At 44.2% G+C, this 19,881-nt stretch overlaps 2 protein-coding genes across 3 annotated transcripts in view; one reads left to right on the top strand and one right to left on the bottom strand.

Moving 5' to 3' along the window:
• TLK2 (tousled like kinase 2) overlaps positions 1-11,946 on the top strand; it is a 129,170-nt gene extending 117,224 nt beyond the window's left edge. For both annotated transcript variants that reach the window (XM_077252690.1, XM_077252689.1), the window contains exons 20-21: positions 8,069-8,176; positions 8,257-11,946. In XM_077252690.1, coding sequence (XP_077108805.1) covers positions 8,069-8,176; positions 8,257-8,430 — 282 coding nt within the window. In that variant the 3' untranslated portion in view covers positions 8,431-11,946. The remainder of the gene's footprint in view (positions 1-8,068; positions 8,177-8,256) is intronic.
• A 4,283-nt stretch (positions 11,947-16,229) lies between these two features.
• LOC143769151 (uncharacterized) lies at positions 16,230-17,916 on the bottom strand. Its single transcript, XM_077257732.1, has 3 exons — positions 17,683-17,916; positions 17,533-17,601; positions 16,230-17,327 (listed from the first exon to the last, which is right to left on the bottom strand). The coding sequence occupies exons 1-3, from the start codon at positions 17,743-17,745 to the stop codon at positions 17,112-17,114; spliced, it is 348 nt and encodes a 115-aa protein (XP_077113847.1). The 5' UTR covers positions 17,746-17,916; the 3' UTR covers positions 16,230-17,111.
• Positions 17,917-19,881: the final 1,965 nt, after the last annotated feature.

Genomic DNA, 19,881 nt, shown 5'->3' with positions numbered 1-19,881 from the left:
CCCAGGGAGGAGGGGGTGGAGTTCCGGCTGCTCCTGCGCATTAAAAAATGCAGGAGAGGACGTACGAAAAAACGTTCCCTTGAACGTTTTTTCGCAACGACGGCCCGCAAAATACCGACGCATCCAGTGCACGACGTATGGAACGTGTGTCCATACGTCACGATGCGTCGGTAATACAAGTCTGTGAAAAAACGCATCCTGCGGGCAACTTTGCAGGATGCGTTTTTTTCACAAAACGACGCATTGTGACGGTGCAAGATAAACGTGAAAGTAGCCTTACTTAAGGGTTTCCCTTTAAATCTCCCGAGTGACATAATTCAGTTGAAACCCCAGAGGGATCAATTTAGTATAATGAGGCAGCGGAGTTACTCTGGATTCAGTCTGCCCTAGGCTCAGCGGTGTCCTTTTTTTTTTTTTCCCTCTTTTTTTTTTTTTTTCCCTCTTTTTTTTTTTTTTTCTTCTCCAGAGGTGCAGAACATTGTGGCCCGACAGCACTTTTATGCACTCTTAATAAGACATACACTGCTGTATCACAGGTCAGATGGTGTCCACAGTGCCTCCATCTGCCTAATTGTAGGGTATCTTCCATCAAGGGTTCCGTTTGAATCACGTATTTTAGAGATTTACACGGAAACCTGATGTAAGCGTTCAGCACAGAGCGCGGGATAAATATGTGCTGATATTTACTGCGATGTTTGGAAGACAGAATGAAAATATCAACAGCAGGTGAAGAACTAGTTTTATTTTTTACACCATTCCTCGAGCAGTATAAGTGATTACGCAACTTTATTCTTCGGGTGGGTGCGATTACAGCAATACTAGATTTACATTGCGTTTTTATGTTTGGCAGCTGTCACACACTTAGGCTAGTTTCACACTTTCCCTGTGAAGCCCCGCCCACTGCCGTGCCTCTTCCTTCAGCTCCACCGACAGCTGCTTGTGTCCTGCGTATCCTATCTTTAATGTTGGGTAAGCAGGCCATGCGGATGCCTCGGCATGCATCGTCTTGACACTGCACTGACCTGCATCAAACGCAACATGTTAGGATTTCTCCTTCGCCTCATTGGGGGACACAGACCGTAGGTGTATGCTGCTGCCACTAGGAGGCTGACACTAAGTGATACAAAGAAAGTTAGCTCCTCCTCTGCAGTATACCCCCTTCTGCTGGCTGTCAGAGAACTAGTTCTTGCTTGGTGTCCGTAGGGGGCACACGGACGGGTCTGCTATTCAGACCCAAAACTCTTTATTATTTTTATTTTTTTGCTCATGTTTAATGTACTTTTCTATATTTGCCCCCTATTCACATGTAAAGCGCCATGGAATAAATGGCACTATATAAATGTATAATAATAATTTTACTTTTCAGTTTTTACTCTTTTTACCTTTTTGATTTTTAATCTTTCCACGCACGAATGGGGCGACGGATCCTTTCAAGGTTCCGATCTCCCTGAACCATCAACAGGCGAGTGTCGCCTCTCCGTATCCTCTCCTGCGACATGAGATGACATGCCTAAGCTGATCTTACGGGCGACGGGTCCCATCAAGGGCGCCTATCTCCCCGCACCATCAACAGGACGAGCGTCGCCTCCATGTATCCTCTTCTGCAGCCAGGCCTAATGCCGGACAACTGGCCCTGTCCACTCGGGGGCTGAACTCCGTGGATGTACAGAGGCCCTCTCTTTGGCGTTCAAGCAGCCCCCTGCACCACCACTGTTAAAGCGGATGGCACAAGGAGGCGGACAGTCCCTTCCACCTCCCTAACGAAGGGAGGGTGGATTGAGGTTTACCCCCGCCCACGCTGCAATACCTGACCTGCAGCAGAACAGTAGAGTGCACACGCTTTCATCGGCTCTGAAACCCTGTCATCTGCGGCGGCTCCATGCCCGGACGTGCACTGATGGTGAGTGGATCCAGTTGGCGGTGGGCCTCTGCAGTGGGATATTCTCATGCTGTCAGGCAGCTTCAGCCATGGCTTCCCTGTAACCCACCTTCCTGAGGTAACGCTCCGGCCGCCTGCACAAATTTAGCCCCCGGCTTCGGCCGATGTGTAGGCCCCGGAAGCCGTGCCTGCACTATGGTGCGCTAAGGCAGCTCCGCCCACGTTTCTGGCGCTTCTCGCCTGGCACTGGAGTGCTCGCTTTTCTCAGCCACTCAAACGGCCCTCGCTTCTACCCACCGGCTGCAGAAATTTAGGCCCCGGCTTGGGCCTATTCATGGAAGTCACGAGGCTACGCACACATCGCCTCTGTGGCTCCTCCCCCTGAATTGGCGCCCCTAGCTCTCTGCGAGACTTTACCACCTCTGCAACTCCCGGTGGCCATCTTGGTCCGGCCGGCTCACACAGGGCGACTGTTTTTCATTAAAGGGGCACAACGACTCTGCAGCATCAGATACCTGGGTAAGGATGTACTGCTCTCTCCCCCTGCTTTTTTCAACTGTACTTAAAGGCACATGACTAGTATTCCCTTGTCTTAAAGGCACATGACCACCCCTGGTCTTAAAGACACATGACCGGTATTCCCTGGTCTTTAAGGCATGTGACCAGTATTCCCTAGTTTTTGAAGGTACATGACAAGTATTCCCTGGTCTTAAAGGCACTTAGCTAGCATTCCCTGGTCTTTAAGGCACATGACCAGTATTCCCTGGTCTTTAAGGCACATGACCAGTATTCCCTGGTCTTTAAGGCACATGACCAGTATTCCCTGGTCTTTAAGGCACATGACCAGTATTCCCTGGTCTTAAAGGCACATGACCAGTATTCCCTGGTCTTAAAGGCACGTGACCAGTATTCCCTGGTCTTAAAGGCACGTGACCAGTATTCCCTGGTCTTTAAGGCACGTGACCAGTATTCCCTGGTCTTTAAGGCACGTGACCAGTATTCCCTGGTCTTTAAGGCACGTGACCAGTATTCCCTCGTCTTTAAGGCACTTGACCAGTATCCCCTGGTCTTTAACCCCTTTCTGCCAGCTGACGGAATAGTACGTCAGCTGGCAGATCCCCTACTTTAAGGTGGGCTCCGGCGGTGAGCCCACCTTAAAGCCGCGACATGTCAGCTGTTTTGTACAGCTGACATGTGCGCGCAATGAGCGCGAGCGGAATCGCGATCCGCCCGCACCCATTAACTAGTTAAATGCCGCCGTCAAGCGCTGACAGCAGCATTTAACTAGCGCTCCCGGCCGCGCGGCCGGAAGTGCTCGTACCGCTGACCCCCGTCACATGATCGGGGGTCAGCGGTGCATTGCCATAACAACCAGAGGTCTCATTGAGACCTCTATGGTTGTTGATGGCCGATTGCTTTGAGCGCCACCCTGTGGTCGGCGCTCAAAGTACACCTGCCTTTCTGCTACATAGAGGTGATCTGTATTTCACCTCTATGTAGCAGTGCCGATCGTGTAGTGCATGCTTCTAGCCTCCTATGGAGGCTATTGAAGCATGCCAAAATTAAGAAAAAAAAGTGTTTAACTTTTGCAACTAGCTGCATCCAAGAGGCGTGAACCACATAGTCTCCCGCTCAAGAGTTATGTGGTTCACGCCTCTTGGATGCAGCTAGTTGCACGGCGCTGTCAGCAGCAAATGCCATTACACTCAGAAAGGCATTATAGCTCAGAGAATGGAAGCGTTCTCTGCGTTCAAAAAGCCTCTGACATCACTACTAGTGATAAGCGAATATACTCGTTACTCGAGATTTCCCAAGCACGCTCAGGTGACCTCCCGAGTATTTTTTAGTGTTCGGAGATTGTTTTCCTCGCCTCAGCTGACTGATTTACATCTCTTAGCAAGCTGGATTACATGTGGGGATTCCCTAGCAACTAGGCAACCCCCACATGTACTTATGCTGGCTAACAGATGTAAATCATTCAGCTGCGGCGATGAAAACTAAATCTCCGAGCACTAAAAAAATACTCGGAGGTCACCCGAGCGTGCTCAGGAAATCTCGAGTAACGAGTATATTCGCTCATCACTAATCACTACCTTAACAGAGTGGTCGGTTATTCGTTGAGAAGTTGGGTGCGTTTCCCACGCAGGAACAAATGATTGCATGTTTCCTATAGACCCATCCAGCAGTCCAAGCGTTGTCCAGGACAGTAGATCTAAGGGATCTTTGTTCCAAAAAGGGGACTGAAAAGTAAGACCAGTCCTGGACCTCAAACTTCTATCATGCTTGACAAGGTCCTCCTTCTTCGGATGGAGTTCCTCCGCTCAGCCATTACTTCACCGGAAAAAGGTGGAGTTTCTGGCATCCATCGACATTCGGCATGCTTACCTTCACATTTCTATTTTTCTCCTCTTTTTGAATTCGCGAATAGCATTTTTAAGTCACGACCTTGCCCTTCGGCCTTGCTACCGCACCCAGAGTGTTCGCAAGGGTCATTGCTGCTGTCATGTTCCTCTTGCACCCTAGAGGTGTGGTCGTCCTGCCCTATGTGGTCGACTTTCTAGCTGCTCTTCCAGGACTGCTCTGAGTCGTCTATCGCGATACCCTCTCTCACCTGGACTGGCAGCTAAACTTAGACAAGTTTTCCTCATTTCCAGTCCAGCAGATATCCTTTTTGAGGATGATCCTGGACACTTCCAGAAGGTTGGTAATTCTCCCTTGAGACAAGGCCGTGGCCCTTCAACAGGGAGTTTGCGCACTTGTTCGCACATCCCTTCATTCCATTCTATTTGCTATGAGGGTTCTGAGGAAAAATGATGACGGCAATGGAAGCAGTTTCCTTCGCTTCGCTCAATTTCTGCAGGTCAAGCAGGCTTTCAGAGGGTAGTCTCTGAGCTCTTCCCCCATCCAGGGGAGATACTTTCTCCCGGTTCAATGGTTATTAGTGACTACCGATGCCAGTCTTCCTCTCCCGATCATTGTTCTGGGGATCCGAACGGTACGGCTAGTCCTACAGCAGGTCCACTGCCTTCTGGCGGGTCACCCCATCTGTATTCAATTGGATACTGCCACAGCTGTGCCATACGTCAATCATCTAGCAGCTATCCACGGTCATGCGCCATGGCTGAGGTACCTCACATTCTCTGATGGGCTGAGATCTATCATTCGGTGATCTCAGCAGTACACATCCCAGGAGTAGAACTCTGGGCAGCAGACTTCTTCAGCCGTCAGGGTCCCGCCTCAAGTGAGTGGGAACTTAACCCGGAAGTCTTCCATCAGATCTGCCTTCACTGGAGCACTCCAGATGTAGATCGGATGGTGCCCAGACAGAACGCCAATGTACTCAAGTTCATGGTTCGGCCTCGAGATCCAAAAGCCATCTCCGTGCATGCTCTGGTTCTTCCGTGGTACCAGTGGCCATAACCCCTCTTCCGTTACTTTCGAGAGCCTTTTGGAAGCAGGAAGGGCCCCAGTGATCCTGGGAGATCCGCACTGACCATGTCAGGTTTTTCATTTGTGGAACTAGTACTTTTACGTCTTATTGTAACAAATCTGCAGTAGGAACTTTCTCGAAGGGAGTTTTCACATGTGGTTCTTCCCTATCACATCTGTTAGATCTTTGGGTCCTTAATGGTCCTGGGAGTCTTACAGTAGACTGCTTTTGTTCCGGACAGACTTTTACTATCAGGGAAGGGTGCCCTTTTTTCTCTGCGATCTCGTCATCCTGACGAGTCTTCGGAGCTAGCCGCTCTGTTCTTTGACTTTTTTTTCCTTATTACTATCAAGGCAAGGTTGTCCTCCGGCCATCCCCGTCCCTTGTTACCAAGGTGTTATCGTATTCCCATTGTTACGAGGACATCGTTCTTCCCTCATCTCTTTCTGCTCCACTCCACAGAATGGTTCCCCATATTCTGGACAAAGTGAGTGCTCTGAATAGGTACGTATCGAGGACGGCGTCCTTCCGAAGGTTGGACACTTTATTTCGGCTTCCTGACGGTTACACGAAAGGGTTTAGCCATTTCATCGTCCATGTTAGTCTGGTGGATTTGTTTCACCATCCAGGAGTCCTTCCGTGTTAGATGTCAGCCTAACTCCAACCCTGTCTATCGTGGTTTCTTGGGTTCTAGGCACCAGGCGTCGGCAAAGCACGCCTGAAAGCTTGCGGTTCGTCCAGTCCGCATGCATTCTTGAAGCAATATAATTCCCAGGCTGACGCAGGTGTGAGTCTGGGCAGGCGGACTCTGCAGGCCGCCGTGGCGCACTTATAAGTAGCAATTACACAGGGCTTGATCTCATGTTGTCCCCACCCAGGGACTGCTTTGGGACGTCCCACGGTCTGTGTCCCCCAATGAGGCGAAAGAGAAATAGGGATTTTTGTGTACTCACCGTAAAATCCTTTTCCATTCATTGGGGGACACAGCTCGCACCATGTTATTAGCTTGTGCTTGTTTTATGATTTGACATGTTATGCTCTCATATATTATTCATCTCCTACTGCTTTTGCACTGAACTGGTTCTCTGTGAGCCAGCAGGAGGGTGTGTATACTGCAGAGGAGGAGCTAACTTTCTTTGTATGACTTAGTGGCAGCAGCATACACCCACTGTCTGTGTCCCCTAATGAATGGCTCGGAGAAAAGGATTTTACGGTGAGTACACAAAAATCCCTATTTTGTTGCGGTCGGCGCAGCTTCAAAACGACGCATGCGGAGGCATACGCATGACCTGCGTAACCAATGTTAAAGATAGGGTACGCAGGACGCATGCAGCCGTAGGCGGAGCTGAAGGAAGAGGCGGGGCTTCACGGAGGAAGTCCTCAGCCCTGCCGAACGCTAGTGTGAAACTAGCCTAAAAGACGCCTTTTTTTTTTCTTTTCAAAAACTAGTGTTTTGCATCCCCATACGTTGAGAGCTAGAATTTTTCCATATTTCAGCCAACAAAGTCATGTGATGGCTTGTTTTTTGCAGAGTGAGTTGATGTTTTTATTGGTACCATTTTGGGGCTCATGACATTTTTTAATCGCTTTCTATTCAGATTTTTGGGAGACAGAATAAACAAAGCCAGCAATACAGGAAATGGCGTTCCGCATGTGGTAAAACTGATATGATTGATATGACGGTTTTGTTTTTGGGATCAGTACGATTACAGTGATATCCAATATTTTACTTTTTTGTTTATTTAATTTTTTTTTACACACAGTAAAAAGTATTTTCTATAAAAAAAATAATAATTTTTGCATCGCTTTATTCTGAGAAAAAGAACTTTTACATTTTTTGGCTGATGGAGCTGTATGATGGCTTGATTTTTTTGCGGGACGAGGTGACTGTTTCAGCGATACCAGTTTTATTTACGTTTTTTTTTTATCGTATTTTATTTCACTTTTTGTTCTGTATGATAAAGCATCTTTTTTTTTTTTTTTTTTCTTCTTACGCCATTCACTAAATGAGTCAGCTAGTGTAACCGTTTTATAGGACTGGTCATTCTGGACACAGCGATACCGAATGTGTACCTTTTGTTTGTTTTTTTTTGTCTTTCGGTATATATTTTTATTTTGTGCCTAGTGACCCGGATGTCGGAAGACAATGGGTCACCATGGCAACGATCGGGAATCTGCGAAGATGTCGCCGGGTTCGCAATGAAAGGGCCGAGGGGCTTTCTTCCCGCTGCTGGCTCTCTAAATTCTCCGATTGCAGCATTTAGGGTGTTAAACTGCCAGGAGCAATACGGGCACTGGCACTGAGAGCCGGAATTCGGCCTTCAGAATCAGGTGACACCTGGCGGCGATCAGCTGCACACAGCTCACTGTGCACGGGCGATCGTCATGACTTAAATGCACTGCATTGGTCAGGAAATCCTTCCCGATCATGATGTACATGTTCTACAAATGTCGAGAAGGGGTTGAGTACAGGAAAAATTATGCACATTCGCTATTTTTTTTTTTTTTTTTTTTTTAAATTGCCATTAATTAAAAACATGATTTTTTTTTTTTTTCTTGAAAACAGAATGTTCAAATAGAACATTTTCAGTAATATCTGTGGTTTGTGTATGAGAACTGGATGTCCATCCTCTGACTATTTCATATCTTTTGCCAGTAGTTGCACGCTGCAAAAGCAGCTAATAAAAATATTGGTACACTGTTAGTAATTAGTATTTGTGATATTGATATTAGTATGTTGTTGTTTTTTTTTCTCACAGCCCTTTGGTCATAACCAGTCTCAGCAAGACATATTACAAGAGAACACCATCTTAAAAGCCACAGAGGTGCAATTTCCTCCAAAACCAGTTGTGACCCCAGAAGCCAAGGTATTAACATTTGGATCTACTTTCCCTATATATATAAAATATAGGAATATATAATTTACTCTTCACTTTGTCCTTCACAGGCTTTTATCCGCCGTTGCCTTGCCTATAGAAAGGAAGATCGGATAGATGTCCAACAGCTGGCATCTGACCCCTACCTACTGCCACACATCCGTAAGTCAGTTTCTACCAGTAGCCCGGCCACTGCTGCAATAGCCTCAACGTCTGGTTCTTCAAACAACAGCTTGTCAAACTGAGACTGCAAAAATGACACCTGAGACGTTGCACCTTGCACCATTACAGTGCTAAAGCTGGCAGAGCGGTTATTTTGGCTACTCTGGAGTACTAATCTTCCTGTAGATGGAGAATAATGTGTTTTCCATGGGACATTTCAGTTTTTGGCTTATTGGAGCCACAGATTGCTGAATTTAATGCAGTCAAGAGAAGGATCAACTCTCGTGCTAGGTGAGAGTCTGAATCTTTTTGGCAAGGACCTCAAGGCAAATTACAAGGCTGTAGACTTGGACGTAAACCCGCTTTCCTCCGATCCTCATCATGGACTTCTGGATCCTCAATACAGCTGACAACCGTTGAATACACAGAATTGACTTTTTACTGAATACATTTTCAGAAGCGGGAACCTAGTAGACTTGACTTGCCCCTTGTTGATATTTAAGCCTGTTTGTTTTTCCCTTTCATCCATTTTATTAAACACTTAAGAAAATAGCCAAAAAAGGAAGGGAGGTTGGGAGGGTAACCAAATCCCATGGCTTTCGTTCTCCTTCGTTATAAATGTGTCGGGAGTTAAAGTGATTCTTTTTTTTTTTTTTTAACCTCTCCATTGCAGCGGGCCCATCACTTGCACATGCCTAGACCTTTGTCATCAAGATTTACCTCAAGCTAGTAGGAAATTGGGGGCATCGCTCATTCCACCCATTTTCATTATCCTTAATAAATCACAAGGCCTACGTAGTTGATGCTTGCAGTATGTGCAGGTGTTGAGCCCCTTTCTAAAGGGTAAATCTGGCAGATATAGTCTATATTAAAGTGAAATCCATATTACTAGGGACAGTTTATAATTGCTTTTTTTTTCTTATGGAATCCTTGACTACTTCAAAGTGTACCCCAAAGTCCGTTTCTCTTTGAGAGGTTGTTCCGCTTGGCTTAGTGAGTTTTTGTTTTATGGCAGACTGTGACCTAGAGAAGAACTAGCAGCATCTAGTGGTGCTTATATCCGTTTCTGCAAATTGTTCTGTATTTACTATATGCAAGAAGTTGTTAGGTTCTTTTTCCGCTGGTGATATAAATATATCTTGGCTCTTTATTAGCTTTACAACTGCTAAGCCTCAGACGGTTGCCCATACACCCATTACATCACACAAACTATAGACCATTTGAAAAGATCCACTTTAAAACAAAAAACACATTTTTAATTATTGATCAGCCTTTGCAAATATATGGATCTTTTGTAATACACTTAATTTTGATTATTTTGCTTCCTTCTCTTTCACACACCATATTGAATTGCTGGTTTATCTGCCTTGTTTTTGTTTTCAGAAGCTGCTGTGAACGGCTGCTCTAACAAGAGTCCACACACAGTTTAAAAATGTTTTCTCTGAGCATTGGGGAGAGTGATTCTGAGACACCCATACAGGGGGGAGAGTGTTTGTAAAAGTTGCGCGAGAGAATTCTTCCTAGAGCAGCATTTCAAAGCAGCTGAAGATGATAATTCTACACTTCCAGTTGATGTTTCAAACAGAAATCAATTATTTAATTTAAAAAATATACTTTTTATAACTCCACTTTATACGTTGACTGCTGTTGATATTTCATTTTTCTTTTCTCTTCCTGCTGTTTCTTTTCTCTTCCTGCTGTTTCTTTTCTCTTCCTGCTGTTTTGCATTATGCTGGTGTACGCTGCCTGTTTTACACCTTTTGGAGAGTGCCACTTTTTTGGCAAATACACTGCACCTTGGAGATTTGTGAGTGACTGATATCGAAATGTTACCTTTGTATTTAGGTTGTTGGTGACAATTGTCTCTTAGAAGCCAAATTATTCTAGATGCCTTAGTAATAACTACCATCATATGTTTCATATTTGCATCGAAAGTTACAAATTGGTGACTGATATATAGAGGGCCCCTAATGTAGATATATACAGCAAACTTTCTCATCTGTAGCCTAAATCTTTTGTATTGGTCCATGCCTCATCTTTTCTGTTCTTCTGTGTTATGCATTTATTACATAAAGGTGCAGCTTCCTTCTTCTTTAACAGTCTGATAGCCCTTTATAGCTACATGCCGAATGTCTGGCTAATGTGCTTTCCTGTTTTGCCTTTAGTGATCCAAGCCCATCTTTTTTTTTTTTTCTAAATCACTGGGATTAGTTGTGAAAAACATGAAAAAATATCATTCACATTTATTGGACTCTACTTTTTATTCTATATATTCAAATTGTGGTACACATCTGCAATGTATGAACGTGGCATTACACTGTTTTGCAGTTCCATTATTTTCTGTTTTAGTATTTTTAGATTGGTTATTCTCATCTTTGTGGGTTAATGGGCGATAATTTGCTAATCACTGGAGGGTATTCTCCTCTGATCCCGAAAGCGGGATCCTTTAATCGCCGCTCTACAGAGGGACATCCAAAGATCAGCAAGTTATCTCCTGTCTTGTGAAATAAGGGTGTATCTGCTAATTTGGGAATAATCCTTTCAGGCCATATTCACTCACAGCTAAATGTATCTGCTGTGGAGTAGCCTGAAATTTAGCAGCAAGAGTTTTAAGTTCTTTTTAATTCTAGTTTTTCTGACCAATTTCACTCATTGCAGAGAAAATAAGAGAAATATTTTACCATTCCAGGAATTGATTTTTTTTTTTCCTTCGTCATGCCTCAAAATTGAAATTCTGCAGAAAATCTTTACATTTGTTTTTTTTTTTTTAATGTACCGCAGTGCAGTGTGATCGTGGCCTAATCACAAATTTAATAAGATGCCATTGTCATGTTTATCTTCATGCTCACGAATCTAATGAAAACCTTACAAATAATGATTTTTTTTTTTTTTGATTTTTTTTTTAAACCTTCACTCTGTTCTGTGTATGTATTATATAAAAATGGGTTAACTTAGGGGAAAAGCAGAATACAGGAAGCCTCCGATGGCCACCTGAAGCTTTTACTAACGTCTGGGATGCAGTTTTATTGTCATTATTTTTGCATCTAATAACTGCTTCTTGGATTATAACATTGGCTATAAAAAAAAATAAAAGCCAAACCACTAGAAAGGAAGCCAGAAAAGTGACTCCATGTACCAGTGAATTAGTGGCTTGGTAACCAGCACAAGACAATAAGGGAGTGCCTTCTTACACTAGAAAACTTAGTTTATGTCTTAGAATTTTGCAATGCTTCATAGTAAAACTACTTCTTGCGTGGTCAGAGTGGTTTCCTTTTTTTTACTTTGTTTCCTATTTTCATTCCTCTCAAAGGAAAAATCATTATATTACATGTCAGAGAAAATCACCAGAAAGTCATTCAGACAACAACCTACCGTACAAGTCTGCTCCCTCATCCCCATGATAAGTTTCTGATAATATGGGTTTCACTTTGCTCTAGGAATAATTATAATAAAATACTGTTTTTGTTTTTTTGTTTTTTTTTGTTCATTTTGACTTGAAGGACAAAATGTGTATTAATTCATAACTGAAAGTCTAGGATGAAGCATCCAAGAATTAAAAAAAAAAAAATACTGATATTAAATTACATTTGAAAGTTTAACCTTGTTTTTTTATGTGGTGCTAGCATTTTGTTTCTACATTTGGTTTCAACTTGGGGCAATGATTTCCACCAAGATCTGCTCCCTGTGGGATCAGTGCTTAACTGGTATAAAATATACATTGTGAATATCCTCTCCACTAACTATCTGTGAAGCAGCTTTCCTTTACCGTAACCTTAATTTCATCATCGAAAGTATTATGGTTCTCTCAGACCAGATACAATTTCAGATCTGCAGGTCAGGAAGCATTTGAGAAACAAGTGACCATAATGTGTTAAGTTTTAAAGTAATTTTCAATCAAACATTCAAAAGGGGAAATGCAAAAACCTGGAACTTTTAGGAAAGCTGATTTAAACAAATTAAAAGGAATCTGTCACCCCCTGGGACGTGTATGACCTATACAAGTAATAGAAATGATAAACTAGTCCAACCTGTATGTCTCATATTAGCAGTCTTGTTGTTGACAAATGTTTTACTCTTTCCTTATGCTAATGATTTCTTCCAGGCTCGGGGGTGTATGATGCCTGGAAGAAATCCCCGCCTCCTGTCTTCATTATATTAATACATACCCCTCATACAAGTCATTTCTGTCACTGGAATCCTGCGCCCTGCACTCCATCCACAATACGTACCTTTTCCTCCCTTCTATGGGCACTGTATTTGGGGATCTTTCAACAAAGCAAAATCAATGTTCATCACCTGTTATACCTAGTTTAACACAAAAAGTATGCCTGCGTCTGACCAAATTAAACATTGACAAAGCCCCCGCCCAGATGGCATTCATCCATGGATATTGAGGGAATTGAGCTCAGTAATTGACAGGCCGCTGTATCTCATATTTTTAAGATTCTTTTGTAATGGGGGTGGTGCCAAATGATTGGAGGATGACTTATGTGGTAACGATATTTATGAAAGGTAAGCAGGTGGATCCAGGCAAGTCTGTGCAAGATAGATGACCTGCAGAAATATATTGAAGAGAATAATATAATTAACAACCAACATGAATTCATGAAAGATAAGTCATGTCTAACTAAAGCTAGTTTCACATTGGCGTTCGAATCCGCAGCGTTTAATCCGCATCCGCAAGTGCATGAAAAAACGCTTGGAAACGCGGCGTTTTTTAGACGCATGCGGTTAAAAAAAAGCCGTGTTTGCACGCTTTTCTATGCGTTTTTTTCTGCATTTGCGTTTTTGGTGCGCATGGTGACAAATTTGACAGGAGAAAAATCGAGATAACCAGAAACCGCCAATGGGACTACAGAGGGCGTGTATTATGGGATCTCAATATATAGACCCTTGAACAGCTGAAATCTTAAGATTTTGCTCCTGTATGCTGTGTCAGAATGGATCTTCGCATGGAGAGCTTTTATTTCAACCTGGATTTAAGTATCAAGCTATTTCTTGCCTGTGCGTTTGCTTGGGAGCAAGACAGAAATCGCGAAAGATGGAGCAGACATCGTAGGCGTTTTTGGAGACACCCCATTATCGAACTACGTGAGAGCCGTGGAGCCTATCACACGCTGTATGGCAAGCTTAATGCCAACCCGGAGAAATTCCATGAATATACAAGGATGTCGCAAGACTCGTTCCGGGATTTGCTTGCTCGTGTCCAAGGAGCCATACGGAGACAGGACACCCAGCTCCGTAGAGCAATTCCACCCGAGGAACGTCTGCTGGTTACATTAAGGTACGTTCCAAATCTAAACCAATGACAGTCCAAATTTTGGGTGTTCTGACATGTATTTTTTGGGTATTTTCCTTTCTGTCTTTAGCGTAACCACACCATAAATAGAATAGATTGTAATTTTTTTTTGGTTTGTTTTTCTTACAGATTTCTGGCAACCGGAGAGAGTTTATCATCCCTCCACTTCCAATACCGGCTCGGAATATCCACCCTGTCCGGAATAGTTGCGGACACCTGCCGGGCTTTTTGGAATGTACTCCGGGAAGAGTTTATACCCCTACCCACCGTGGAAATGTGGCTTGAAATTGCGGAAAAATTCTGGAATGTGTGTGATTTCCCCAACTGTTTGGGAGCGGTGGATGGAAAGCACATTCGCATTATCAAACCAGCCAGAACCGGATCGGAGTACTTCAATTACAAAAAATATTTTTCTGTTGTGCTCATGGCAATAGCCGATGCAGACTGTCACTTCATCGCCGTGGACATTGGAGCTTTTGGCCGTGGCAACGGTTCCCAGACTTTTAAGAACTCTGATATGGGCCGCCGTGTGTATGGCAAAAATTTCAATTTTCCACGGCCACAACCGCTCCCCAACACTCAAGGTCCACCGATGCCATTTCTTATGGTTGGGGATGAGGCCTTTCAGATGTGTGAAAACCTACTGAAGCCATATTCCAGTCGGGGCTTGAACCACACTAGGAGGATCTTTAACTACAGACTGACCAGGGCCTGAAGAACAGTAGAGTGTACCTTTGGCATTCTAGTCTCAAAATGGCGCATTCTTGCATCAGCCATTAATCTAAAAATGGAGACAGTCGACGAGGTAGTCAAAGCCTGTGTGGTTCTGCACAATTATAATGGCAAAGGAGCAAACCAACATTGAACTGGATGAACCAGTTGCACACCCACTGCCCGATTACCAGCATCGCCCGCTGCGGTCAACTGCTGAAGTTGGTCACATGCGGGACCAATTTGCTGCCTTTATCTGTACAAGTAATTTTCTTAAATGTGAATATGATGTCTCATTAATAAACTTTATTTTTGTTTGTGTTGACCGTGTCTCCTATGTATTTCCTCTACAAGCCAAGGCTGTCCTAAAACTGGCAGTATTTGGTCTGTCTTTAATATCAGTATATGTAATCCAAAACCAGGAGTGGGTGATAAAGGCAGAGGTGCTAGTTATAATGTTAATATCATAATTTACCTATAATTTGTTAACTCCTTGTTTTGACTTACAAATATTGATATAAAACACTGACCACATACTGCTAGTGTGACGGCAGCCATGTTGCTTTAGTGGTAAGCTTGTTGACGTCATTGCGTCCTGATTCTGTTCTGCAGTATCCATTGGACACAGACTGAAGAGACAATGACTGTCACACTAAAGAGCTCTATAGTCATCAAGTCAGGTGTCAGAAATAATGAATTCATGATGCACATATAACAGCCTCATGAATTCACTATTTCTGACAGTGCAGGTGAGCATAGATATGCCATGTATGACCACCATCGTCCCTTCACTTTGTGTGGAATAGATTACTTACACAGAAGAGAAAATGGAGGTTATACAAGGCAGTTCACCACTCACCAGGTCAGGTGTCCTAACTAATCATTTTTTTTTTACACCTGACCTGTTGCGTATAGTTCTGCATTGTATTTCCGCCATTTTCTCTTCAGACTGCTACACTAGTCACTGACTAAGTGAAAGGAAGAGATTATGGAGATAATACATTAATTTTTTGGCCCACCTCATATCTCTATACTAAAGACACACAAAGCTGCAGTCTTTTATTTGCTAACTACTGGAGATATGATGTGGCCAAAAAATAAAGTGTGTCGAAGTTTATTTGGCGCACGGTATGTGTTGCCGGCGGCGAAAGGCACAGTAAACCAAACATAATTGTGCCAAAAAAAATTAACAAAAATATTTAACTGCGCCGCCTTGGGGTAGAGTGATGTAAACGGGGGGTGTGAAGAACTGAGGCCTGGCTAACCGTGGACGACGCAGAGGTGGCAGGAGAAGGGGCAATGAAACTAGTGGGGTCTGGTAGTTCGGGGATGGGGCTTGACGCACTGGAAGGGTGAGACAAACCTGACATTAGACACACTGGGAGGTGAAGGGGGAGGAATACTTAGAGTCCGCTGTTTGTTTTTTTTTGTTTGTTTTTTGTATTTTTGGGGATTGCTGGGTTCTGGGAAGCCTCGGTGGGTGACCTGTCGGGGTCCGGCTGCACTGTGTCACAGTCCATAGTGCTCGTAGAGCGTGCAGCCATGCCAGAGTCCATAGTGCTCGTAGAGCGTGCAGCCATGCCAGAGTCCATAGTGCTCGTAGAGCGTGCAGCCATGCCAGAGTCCATAGTGCTCGTAGAGCGTGCAGCCATGCCAGAGTCCATAGTGCTCGTAGAGCGTGCAGCCATGCCAGAGTCCATAGTGCTCGTAGAGCGTGCAGCCATGCCAGAGTCCATAGTGCTCGGAGAGCGTGCAGCCATGCCAGAGTCCTTAGTGCTCGGAGAGCGGAAGGCCATGCCAGGGTCCTGCATCGTGGTGGTGGCGGTACAGAAGGCCATGCCAGGATCCTGCTGCATCGTGGCGGTACGACTGCTGCATAGCCTGCACGTAAGCAGCATTGCAGGCTTGCATGACACTCAGCTGGAGATCATGAGTAAGGTGTTCCGACATGCCCTGCTCAATTTGGTTAAAAAAAAGATGTGCTGGCCTCTGGAGGTCGGTTTTTACTTGGTCACGGCTTTTGGTGACCTCCTGGATACGTGTATTCATATGGCTAAGTTAAATATCCATTCGGTCACCCAAAGTCTTGAGTCCTTTAAAAAACCGAGCTCAAGTGCAAAAACTGGGGCATGAGGGACCTGTCCGATGCCCTCTGCCGCTGCCGGGAGGAGCCCAAAAAAAAAGAGGCAGAGGACTGGGAAAGGGGAACACCTGATGGACCAGCTTCCTGGTCTCCAGTTAGTGTGGCAGGGCCACTTGCTGCAGCGCTGCTGGATGGCTGGGACGGGTCCGTGGCTGTCTGATGAAGTACCGCTCCAGAACCTGGGCCAACAGTAGTGCTCCATGTGCTGTGAAAATAGAAAATTAATACCAAGAATTAACCAGACGCAAAATCCTGTGGGAAAGAAATATACAGATTATGGCAATACAATACAACCAAATGCAAGGGGAAAATACTTACGTTCTCTGGGCAAGGACCGGTCTTAAAAATGCCAGAACGCGTTGGTATTTGTATTTTCTGATCCTTGCTCCTGAACCACTGGGAACACGGCTCTCTTGATGCAGGTCCTTGTTGAAGCGGTCCTTCATCGAACGACAACGTGTTTTCACTTTGGCCACTGTTTAAAAAAAAAAAAAAAAAAAGTCAGAAAAAGGACTTTTGGCTGTGCTCACACAACTGTGTGTGATGAGAGAAACTCCTGAGAGTTTCATCACACACAGTTGTGTGAGCACGGCCAAGGTCTCTGCTGTGCTTCACACTGCATTGCAATACTTACCAAATGCACTTCGGACCCGATTCGGGGCGTTGTCCCAGCGATCCCACATCGCTATGGCCACCTCATTCCATAGGCGCCAGATCGTCACGTTGTTTGAGTGCAGTGGATCCTGGGTGTCCCACAACGGAACTCGCTCATGGACCAGGGAGATGAGGATATCGTTGTCAATGAGGTCCTCATCCCGTTCTGGAACCTAAAACATAAATGAAGACATTAAATGTTGCATACATTAACATAAGGAAAAGAAAGAAAACAGAGGCTGAGAAATGGCATGAATAAGGAAAGTCAAGATAAAAAAGGAGTCCAGAAGAAAAATGTAAAGAAAGAGGAAAGTAAAGAACGAAGATTCAAGAATAGTAAAGTGAGGTTACAGTAAACAGTCAGCCTTGTATACATACACGCTGCTGCCTTGCCACCCGACCGTGACTCCGCTGCTCCTGCCCAGTCTCAGCCGCAGTAGAAGAGCTCTAAAAAAATTAAAAACCCAAATTGTCATAAGTGTAGATGTGACAGTGAATACTTAGCAATCTGAGGAGGCAAGTACTCACCTCACTGACATGTTCTACTTCAGAAGGCCCAGGACGTTGCTCCTCATCAGAAGACGACGACATTCTGATGCATGCAGAAAGAAAGAAAAGGCAGAAATTAGGACATGTAGAGACAGAAAATAGAAAATAAAGGCATTGGATAGGATATACTCACATTGTTCAGTGTCCTGTTTTCCTCCAAGGATGTATCCTGCGTCTCGTCTGCTTCTGTCTGCTGAGTAGTGACCTGCAAATGTCTACTCCCTCCCTTTATCACCTTGTATGTGGGGGGTGGCTTATCAGTGTCTAGACATGCTTTTCTCTTGTGGAACGCATGCGTTCATATAGACAGCAATGCGGTTTTTTGGCGCATTCCTTGCGCAATCGACCGCATACGTCTCCAGGCGGTAAATTGACGCCTCTAAAAATTACTACATGTTGCATTTCCGCGGAAAGCCGCAGACGACGAAGCGACGCATGCGGCGTCAAACGCGGTAAAACGCAAACAATCGCAAACGCATGCATCCCTAATGTTAAAGATAGGAATACACAACGCATGCGGATATTTGCGGAAGAAACGCTGCGGACACAACCGCAAATGTGAAACCGGCCTAATATGATGTTTTTCTGTGAGGATGCAAGTGTAAATCTGGATGTTGGTTTTGCGGCTGATGTGATTTATCTGGACTTTAGTGCTGTACCACATACCAACCTTATACTATAGCTACAGAAGCAGGGACTATAGGGGAACCTATATGCCGATAGCTAGTCAATGACAGAAAGCAGAGTTGTCATAAATGGTACGTTCTCTAAATGGGATATAGTCAGCAGTGGGGGCTGCAGGTATCTATGCTAGGAACAATTCTTTTTAACCTCTTTATTAGTGGCCAAGCGGATGGGATTGAGAGTAAAGTGTCAGTCTGTGCTGATGACACCAAACTATGTCGGATATTAAAATCTGACCTTGACCTTGCAATATTGCAAAATGATCTGAATAGGATGACCGAATGGGCAAACACTTGGCAAATAAGATTAAGGCTATGTGCACACATTCCGGATTTTTCGTGTTTTTTTTTCGCGTTTGTTTTCTGTGGTTTTCCGCTGCAAAAACGCTTAAATGCTTACATTAAGCATTGCATCAGTTTAATGCATGCCGCAATTTTTGTGCCCATGCTGCGTTTTTTTCTGCGAAAAACGCATCATGTTCATCAATTTTTGCGGATTTTTCACTACATTATTGCACAGGGAACCTCCGGAAGAATCCGCAAAAAAAAAGTGAGTGGATTTCCTGCAAAAGTAGTCCGGATTTGCTCAGGAAAATCCTTCAAACTTTCCTCAGCGTGCATATAGCCTTAAAAGGAACCTTTCACTAGAAGTAATGCTGTTAACCTGAAGATACGGGTTTAATCTGCAGGTTAACAGTGTAATGATGCTGTCCGGTGCCTGCACGCAGCCCAATGCAGTAGAGAGAAAATTATCTTTATTCTCCCGCCAGCTTTCGGTGTTCAGTCACTGCTCTGAGTATACAGAGCAGCCTCTGTAACCGTCCCCTGGCCCTGACTGACACTGGCTCTACATTGAGAGTCGGCTGTCAATGAGGGCCAGGGGAGCGGTTACAGCGGCCGCTCTGTATTCTCAGAACGGTGACTGAACCAGTGCTGGCACCAGCCATGACTGAATACCGAATGCTGTCGAGGAGAATAAAGTTAATTTTCTCCCCGCTGCATGCAGGAGCTGGACAGCATCATAACCTGCAGATTATCCGCATATCTGCAGGTTAACAGCATTTTTCCTGGTGACCGGTTCCCTTTAACCCCTTTGAGACCTTGTCCTTTTTCATTTTTGCATTATTTTTATTTGCTCTCCTTCCCAGAGCCATAACTTTTTTATTTTTCTGTCAAAATGGCCGTGTTAGGGCTTGTTTCTTGCGGGACAAGTTGTACTTTTGAACAACACCATTGGTTTTACCATATCGGGTACTCAAAAATGTGAAAAACAAAAATTCCAAGTGCGGTGAAATTGTTAAAAAAAAAGTGCAATTCCACAACTTTTTTTTTTTCTTACCATGTTCACTAAATGCTAAAACTGACCTGCCATTATGATTCTCCAGGTCATTACGAGTTCATAGACTCCAAACATGGCACAATTTTTCTTTTTTTTTTTTTACGCAAGATTTTGATTGTTTTTCTCCACTTAAAAAAAAAAAAAAACCTAGACATT

Source organism: Ranitomeya variabilis, chromosome 4 (genome assembly GCF_051348905.1).
Source record: "Ranitomeya variabilis isolate aRanVar5 chromosome 4, aRanVar5.hap1, whole genome shotgun sequence".
Lineage (NCBI taxonomy): Eukaryota > Metazoa > Chordata > Amphibia > Anura > Dendrobatidae > Ranitomeya > Ranitomeya variabilis.
The sequence above is the reverse complement of the archived record's forward strand: the minus strand, read 5'-3'. Positions and strand labels throughout refer to the sequence as shown.